At 42.6% G+C, this 9,221-nt stretch overlaps 1 protein-coding gene across 1 annotated transcript; it reads left to right on the forward strand.

The window, feature by feature from the left end:
• The first annotated feature begins 2,458 nt into the window (after positions 1 to 2,458).
• On the forward strand, positions 2,459 to 5,890 carry gje1 (gap junction protein epsilon 1). Its single transcript, XM_041207690.1, has 3 exons — positions 2,459 to 2,497; positions 2,601 to 2,783; positions 5,495 to 5,890. Exons 1-3 carry the CDS (start codon positions 2,459 to 2,461, stop codon positions 5,888 to 5,890), a joined length of 618 nt encoding a protein of 205 aa, XP_041063624.1.
• Positions 5,891 to 9,221: the final 3,331 nt, after the last annotated feature.

A 9,221-nucleotide genomic window follows, 5' to 3' on the forward strand; every position in this document is an offset into this window, starting at 1 on the left:
AAGGAGGCCATTCGGCCCTTCGCGCCTGCACTGCCTCTCTGAAAGAGTATTCCACCTCATCCCACTCCCCTGCCTTATCCCCCAGCTCCCCCCACCCCCACCCCCACCCCGTAACCTTGCACATTCTCTCTTTTCAGGTAGAAATCCAGTTCCCTTTTGAATACCTCGATCCAACCTGCCTCCACCACCCTCTCAGGAAGTTTGTTCCAGACTCCAACCTCTGGGTGAAAAAACCTTTCCTCATATCACTATTACTCCTTCTGCCAATTATTTTGAATGTGTGCCCTCCAGTTCTTGATGCTATCTTGAATGGGAACAGTTTCTCACTATTTATCCTGTCCATACCCCTCAGGATCTTGAACACCTCTATCAATTCTCCTCTCAGTCTTCTTTTCTCCAAGGAAAACAGTCACAAACTCGCCAATCTATTCTCACAGCTACAGTTCTTTATGTCTGGAATCATTTTTGTCAATCTCCTCTGTACTCTCTCCAATGCCTTCGCATCCTTCTTCAAGTATGGCACCCAGAACTGGAAGCAGTACTCCAGACGAGGCCTAATTGATGTCTTATACAAGTTCAACAAAACCTCCTTACTCTTGTACTCAATGGCCCATTAATAAAGCCTAAGATACTATATGCTTTATTAACTGTTCTCTCAACATGCCCTGCCATCTTCAATGTCATATGTGCCTATACATTGAGGTCCCTCTGTTCCTGCACCTCCTTTAGAGTAAACTCGCCTTTATTTTATACTCTCTCCATAGTCTTCCTGTCAAAATGAATCACCACACATTTCTCTGCATTGAATTTCAGCTGCCATTTGTCTGCCCAATACACCAACATGTCTCTGTCCTTTCGAAGTTCAAGACTATCCTCCTCACAATTGACAATGTTTCCAACCTTTGTATGATCTGCAAATTTTGAAATCATGCCCTGAACACTATAGTCTAGGTCATTAATATATATCAGGAAGAGCAAGGGTCCCAACACTGACCCCTGGGGAACTCCACTACAAACCTTCCTCCAATCTGAAAAACATCAATTAACCACAACTCTTTGTTTCCTGTTACTCAGCCAATTTCTTATCCAAGTGCCTACTCTCCCTTTATTCCATATGTTAGAATTTTGTCTATTGTGTGACACTGTATCAAATGCCTTTTGACGATCCATATACACCACATCAACTGCATTTCCTTTATCAACTTTCTTTGTTACCTCCTCAAAAAACTCCAGCAAGTTAGTTAAACAAGATTTTCCCTTAATGAACCCATGCTGGCTTTCCTTACTTATCCTGCACTTGTCTAAGTGACTATTAATTTTGTTCTGAACTGTACTTTCCAGAGGTTTCCCTACCACTGAAGTCAAGACAAAAGTGACCATGAAATTGTTGAATTGTAAAAACACAGCTGGTTCAGCGAATATCTTTTAGGGAGGGAAACCAGCCATCATTACCCAGCATAGCTTGTATGTGACCCCAGTCTCCACATCAGCATTGTTGACTCTTAACTACCCTCTGATGTAGTTGTGCAAATCACTTGATATCTAAATAAGGTCAGAAAGTGCTGGAAAAATGCAACTGTTCTGTCAGCTTCTGTGGAGAGATAAACACGATTAGTGTTTTGAGTCCAGTATGACTCTTCTTTGGAACCGAAGTGGTGGACTCAAAACGTTAACCCTGCTTCTTTCTCCACAGGCGCTGCCAGACCTGCTGAGATTTTCCAGCACTCTCTTTTTTATTTCAGATTTCCAGCATCCCCAGTAGTTTGCTTTTATCAAAATAAGGTCAACTGGGGTGGGATATTAAATGCCCCTTGTCCACGTCCTAAGAACGATTATGAACTGGACAGATTGACTGACAGTATAAACAAGAGGTATAATACTTTGTTTGACTTGCGATTCTGTATATAATTACTACTTTGATGCAGGGATTGTGATAATTTGGCGGGGGGGTGGGGGCTGGAGGGACCAACATATAAATAGTTAATTTAGGAAGGACAGCTGTTCAACAATCACTTCACTAAAGCTTGAATCACTTGGCAAACAACCTGTACCATTAACATTTTTCTATATTTGATCTCAAGTCAGTAACAGCTCCTATTGTTCAATGCCATCTCCCTTGCTCTCTCTTTTGCTCTCTCCATTGTATGGTCATTTAGTGTTGAGTTGTGCTGACCTGTTGGATTAGAAAGGCTTAGGGGAGAAGCCACATGGTCCCTTACCCTTTGTTTCCATCTTTCTGTTGTGCTTTTTTTTGTTTTTTTTTCCCCTGAGTGAGTATGGTTGGGTTCAGAGGCCCAGTTGACAGCCTGGTCCTCTCTCTCAACAGAGAAATGCAAAAGCAGGAGCTTTCTGCTACTATTGCGGAGCAACTGAGATAGCGTTCAGCTTTATCTGTGGCTGGTGCACTGGCAATAACTGGTGTGAAGAGTTTGCTCCATTATATTTGTGTTGGAATAACATGTCTTTAAATTATATTAGAAATTTCTATGAAGGATGTGTAAGTATGAAAGAACAACTAGTGTATCAAATGTTTTCAGCACTTTGTGTCTTAGGTTTGTAGCTAAGTTTTGTTATGTGTCTGTTTTCACCTCCCTGTTTAGCTCAGGCCTCCGACAGTGATTGGCCAGTTCCACACCCTGTTCTTCGGCTCAGTGCGTATGTTCTTTCTGGGAGTGTTGGGATTCGCAGTCTATGGGAACGAAGCTTTGCATTTCAGCTGTGACCCCGACAGGAGAGAGTTAAACCTCTTCTGTTACAATCAGTTCCGGCCTATCACTCCACAGGTAAACAAGGTGAATCGGATTTGCAATGTGTGTTACTCAAGGCTGGAAGTTACTCGGTCAATTATTTGCTCCCTCTGCACATTTTATGGTGTGTTTTTTCCTAATTCATTCTTAGGATATGGGCACTGGCATTTAGTACCCAACTGTAACTAACCTTATTTTGATATTGTGTGGCTTTTTATTCTTCCTGCCAAAGTGAACAAGTTCACATTTTCCCACATTATACTCCTTCTGCCAAATATTTGACCACTCACTGAACCCATCTATATCTCTTTGCAGATTCAACTGCATCAGAGGGTCGTTAAGAGTCGACAGTGTTGGTGCAGAGACTGGAGTCACACAGGCTAGACTAGGTGCCCTAAAGGATATTTGTGAACTGGCTGTGCTTTCACAAATCACCAGTTTCATGGTCACTTTTACTGACAACACCAGTGGTGGGATTTGAACTCGCATTTCTGGATTAGCAGTCCAATCTGAAGCAGAGAGTAGGGATAATTGGGTCATTTTCAGGTTGACAAAGTGTATCAAGTGGAATGCCACAGGGATCAGTGCTGGGGCCTCAACTATTTACAATCTATATCAATGACTTGGAAGACAGGATCAAATGTATGGTTGCTAAATTTGCTGATGACAAAGGTGGGTAGGAAAGTAAGTTGTGAAGTGCACATAAGGAATCTGCAAAGGGATATAGATGGGTTCAGTGAGTGGGCAAAAATCTCACCATAACATGGGAAAATGCAAACTTGTTCACTTTGGCAGGAAGAATAAAAAAAAGCAGCATATTATTTAAATGGAGAAAGATTGCAGAACTCTGTGGTACAGAGGGATCTGGGTGTCCTGGTACATGGATCACAAAAAGTTAGTATGCAGATACAGCAAGTGATTAGGAAGGCAAATGGAGTGTTGTCATTTATTGCAAGGGGAATGGAATGTAAAAGTAGGGATGTTGTTCTACAGTTGTGTAGGGTATTAGTGAGACCATGCCTGGAGTACTGTGTATAGTTTTGGTCTCCTTACTTAAGAAAGGATATAATTGCATTTGAACCAGTTCAGAGAAGGTTCACTCGACTGATTCCTGGGATGAGGGGGTTATCTTGTGAATGAAGATTGGGCCTGTATCCATTGGAGTTTAGAAGAATGAGAGGTGATTTTGTTGAAACGTATAAGATCCTGAGGAGACTTGACAGGGTGGACGCTGAGAGGGTATTTCCCCTTGGGGGGGGGAGTCTAGAACTAAGGAACATGATTTAAAATGAGAGGTCTCCCATTTAAGATGGAGCTGAGGAGAAACGTTTTTCTCTCAGAGGGTCGTGAGTACGTGGAGTTCTCTTCCCTAGAGAGTGCCGGAAGCAGGGCTATTGAATATTTTTAAGGCTGAGTTAGATAGATTCTTGATTGACAAGGGAGTCAAAAGTTATCGGGGGTAGGCAGGATAGTGGTGCTGAGCCCACAATCAGACCAGCCATGATCTTATTAAATGGCAGAGCAGACTTAAGGCTCCAAATGGCCTACTCCTGCTCCTAATTTGTATGTTCGTATGCCTATTGATTCATTAGCCCCGCCACACTATTGTACTTCCATGCAATATCTTGTCATGGTTGGGGGGCCCGTCAGTTAGCTGTTTACCCAGTTAATACGCTAATGTGTATTAACCATATGGATGCTGTATTGTCAGAGGTGCCATTTTTCAGACCATACATTAAACCAAAGCCCCATCTGCTGCCTTGGTTGGAGGCAAAAGATCCTGCAGCACTTTTGAAGAAGAGCAGGGGAGTTCTGGCTAATATATATCTCTCACCAGCATCCCTTAAAGAAATGTGACTATTTTTTACATGGGAGCCTACTATGCACAAATTGGCTATCATACTTTGCTACTTTTCAGCACTTCAAGAGTACTTCATTGGCTGTGAAGTACTTTGAAATGCCCTGAGGCTGTGGGAGGCGCCATATAAATGCAAATCTTCCTTTACCGCTTGGAGGAGTCTTTTCACAAATTGGGAGAACTTTGCAATTTCAAATTTTACGTGGCTTCTCAAAACTATATATTTTTTAAATTCGTTTAAGGGATGTGGCCACTGTTGGCCAGGCCAGCAGTTACTGGCCATCCCAAATTACCCTTGAGAAGTTGGTGGTGAGTTGCCTTCTTGAACATAATTGAGTGGTTTGCTCGGCCATTTCAGAGGGCAGTTAAAAGTTAACCATATTGCTGTCACATAAGCCAGACCGAGTCGGGACACAGATTTCCTTCTACAAAGGACATTGGGGAACCAGATGGGTTTTCACGGGATCCGGTATTTTCATGGTTACTGATGCTAGTTTTTTTAATCCATATTTATTCATTTAGTTATATTTAAATTCTCCAGCGGACATGGTTCTCCATATTGCTCGTCCAGCAGCACAACCAATGTGTCACTGTAGCCCCAGTTCAGAGGATTTGAAAAATTTAAATAGTTCTGTTTTGAAAAATAGGATTAAATAGGGTTAAATTGATGTAGATTTTACTGGTTTAGAATGAGGTATGCAACACCTTATCAATGATTCAATGACTCAAAGCGCATGGAGTGCACTAGCTGTTGTTATGTTGAATTGAAAACATCAATTGAGTAAAATCCCCTTGGTCAGCTTTAGTGTGTACATTAGTGCTGGAATATTCCACATTGTTGTTTCTTTTTGCGAAAAAAAAAAGAAATCATTTAAATCTTTTTCCTCAGGTGTTTTGGGCTTTACAGTTGGTCTCCGTCTTAGTTCCTGGAGCGGTTTTTCACCTCCACGCTGCTTGTCGTAACATTGAGCAAGAGGTGATCCTACAGAGACCTGCCTTCACTGTCTTTTACATCATTTCTGTCCTGTCCAGAATCATCTTGGAGACCGTGGCCTTTTGGCTCCAGAGTCACCTGTTTGGGTTCCAGGTTCATCCAGTCTTCCGTTGCAATGCCACGTCCCTCGATAAGCGTTTTAACATCACCAAGTGCATGGTTCCCGAGCACTTCGAGAAGACCATTTTCCTCATTGCCATGTACACCTTCACTGCCATCACTGTTGTGTTGTGTGCTGCCGAGGTCTTCGAGATCCTGTGCAGGAGGCTGGGCTATTTGTCCAGCTCATAAACAAACCCGCTACCAATCTATGCCCGTGACAATGATTCCACCAGCATCGACTTGTCTCCTGTGTGCCAATTAGCCTAAATTGGAAGTTCATTCGTGTACTTGAAGAGGAAACATTTGTAGGGCTATGGGAAAAGGGCTGAGGCAGCATGGCTAATTGGATAGTTCTTTAAAAGAGCTGGCACAGACACAATGGGCCAAATGGTCATTTTTGTGCTGTACAATTTTATAATTTTATTTTGGGAGTTAGCAAAATTGGCAACCTTCTTTCCCCCTCGAGTATTAATCGACCGGAAGAAAAAAATAGTAATTTTTAACCTTTTTTTAACTATAAGATGGAAAAATTAGACATTGTACAATAACTAGTCAAGAATATAAAAATGAGCTTCAACCACGGTAGAGTGTGGTACTAATGCTGATAAAAGACTCTTAACCAAATGAATTTAGATTATATGCATGCATAATGGCTATGTCTTGTGTCTAGTCCCTGGTGTCTCATATAACTGGGAGTAAAACTTGAGCAAACAGAGTTTATTAACCACTCGAAGGTTTCTTTAAACTTTATAGGCACCATATAAACTGATGTAAAAGTTTGTGATTATATATTTTTAAAATGTGGAAGCTCTGGGCTGTGTTTGTGAAACATTTCACGTCTTGAACCCCATATGTGTGCAGATCTTTCTAGGGCTGCGGGAATGGAAACTCCCATCCGGGGGGTAGCCTGCAGTATAACTCAGGTGCTATTGGGTGTGAACTGCAACCGTCACATTCAGTCACCCAGTAGCACAGTATAATCACAGCTGAACTGTATCATTTGTGCGCAGAATGATGGAGTGAGCGACATTGCCTTGGAGTTCTGTCAATATTGAGGGAAGAAAAATAAAATAATATGACACCCCCTCACCACCTCCCCCCACCGCCTCACCCCCCCACAACCCCCCCCACCCCTCACCCCCCCGCCCGCCCCCCTCCACACACACCCCTGCCCCATCCCCCACCCCAACAACCACCGTCACACAAAGGAAAAAACAGTTCAGGTTTACCATGGGTCTATTGTAGCCACAAACAACCTGTATGTGCTGTACTGACTCAACCAGTTTGACTCATTCATTCAGTCTGCTGAGTCCAGTAATCTATTCTCAGGCATTGGTCAGAGATTATCACCATATGACCTCACAAAGCAACTGCTGTCAATTGATTGAATTCTCGCATAAATAGGTGAAAGCTCCCTTTAAAGGAGAACAAAGTGGCATTAACTTGCCAATCTCACTCAAAGAGGCCACGGGATGGCTGGTACTGGAGTTGGAGTGATGTCCCGGTATAGTAAGGAATGCTCTCCTGAGATTGGGGGTGCTGTTGGGGGCACACTGGATTAAGAATATCTCTAGGGTTTATGTGCAGTGATCTCGTCATTTTCTTTTTGCTTGTGTCTGTGTTTCCTCTGGTATTCCTAAAAGAGCACTAGATTTAAAACAAAATAATGTTGGATTCCACCACCCAAGTGCCCACGTGAGTAAATATTTACCAATTCGGTTGCCGTGCTATGACACACAGGCCCAGAGCCTGCCCAGAGTGGGACATCTCACGGCGTGCTCCATTGGTTAAAATTTTGCCCTAATCCTTCACTCAAGCGTGAGCTGATAATGGCGCAGTGAGGTCAATGAGGCATCAGGGACTATGATGAACGATCGGACCAACACGCTATCTTGTCAACCAGCGAGACTTAAGGATTGAGAAAGAACAGCAATAATGAAGCAGGGAGGTGAACTTGGGTCCAACCAGGTACAGCAAAGAGGAATAAAGCGTAGGAAAATAAAAATTGAATTGAGAGACAAAAGAAGTAGGAAAATAAACATTGTAAATCATAAATGTTTTAAATTTCTACGATCAGTTGACCAGAATGAGGGAGATGGCACCATCGCAACTGTTCCGTGACTGAGATGGAGAGGTTGTGACATTGCAGGAACATAAATCTCATTCTTAAAAGGTCCTTGTACCATTAAACACCAGCCCTAGCTCTCTGCTGGGAGGTTGATGGATATTTATGGGGCAAATTCTTGAATCCCATGGGGGAGATTGAGGCTGAGCTCCATTTCTTTTGGGGCTATGACAGAGCAGAACAACTCGTCCAGCAATTTGTGGCAATTCTCAACTCACACCGTAGCTCTTCCTCCCTATAAATTGCTGCTTTTTTTTATCTTTGTGAATTCTGGGCCACAGTGATGTCACTCATGGGGCAGCGCAAAGGAAGGTTTACTCTGTGCCTGACCACACAGTGCCTGATCTAGAGCACTTAACACCGACACCAGGTGCCCAAACTGGAACGTATCCAGTACCCCAGCCCTTTTTATGAAATGTGGGCATTGCTGGCTAGACCAGCATTTAATTGCCCATCCCTAGTTGCCCCTGGTGGTGAGCTGCCTTTTTGAATTGCTGCAGTCCACGTGGTGTAGGTACACCCACCGTGCTGTCGCGGGGGGAGTTCCAGGATTGTGACCCAGCGACAGTGAAGGAACGACAATATATTTCCAAGTCAGGATGGTGAGTGGCTTGGAGGGGAACTTCCAGGTGGTGGTGAATGGCCCGATGAGCATAAACTGAACATGGATCAAAGCTTAATTAAGCTAAAGTAAATCATGGCTACAACACTCAGGTTGAAATTAACCTGTAGACTAAAATTTTCTCTTTAGTGTCTATAAAAATCCAGAAAAAGAACCATTCTTTGTCAACCCTGTAACCTGCAGAAAAATAATTTGCCCCCATAGCCTCAAAGCTGTGGTTGGAATTTGTTTCATTGTAATCATTCAGGAACCATGTTGGATGCAGATGGAATTGTCATCAATATGGTCCTTGTGTAACCTTCACCTCCTGTCTCTGTGGTCTGAGAACTGGGAAGTATTTTATATATATATTGGATAAATACAAACATGTTACACTTACTTACCTCTTGAACTCTCTACCACCTCAAACCAGGCATTTGGTTATTGCCTCGATGTGCCTGTCAATGTTCCATGTCCAGTGCGTGCTAAAGTGTAGAGCATCATCTCAGGTACAACTGTTCTTTTACATGTTCTGTTTTCTGAGATCAAATCCGGTAACCCACTTCTAGTCCAAGAAATACCTGCTGTGCTCAAGGTTATATTTTAGCAAATTTACAAATGTTTGCCGATATTGTACTTTACATTTAATTACGAAGAAAAAAATAAAATATTTCTAAGCTTGCCTGTTGGCTTTTTTGACCAGATCCTTACTGGTAATTTTCACTGGCTATGATGCAATTGGAGAAAGATAAGAATTTTGACCTTTTTCACTTGTTCTCCAGAATTTGTGCAAA

This window comes from Carcharodon carcharias, chromosome 2, assembly GCF_017639515.1.
Source record: "Carcharodon carcharias isolate sCarCar2 chromosome 2, sCarCar2.pri, whole genome shotgun sequence".
In the NCBI taxonomy this organism is placed as follows: Eukaryota; Metazoa; Chordata; class Chondrichthyes; order Lamniformes; family Lamnidae; genus Carcharodon; species Carcharodon carcharias.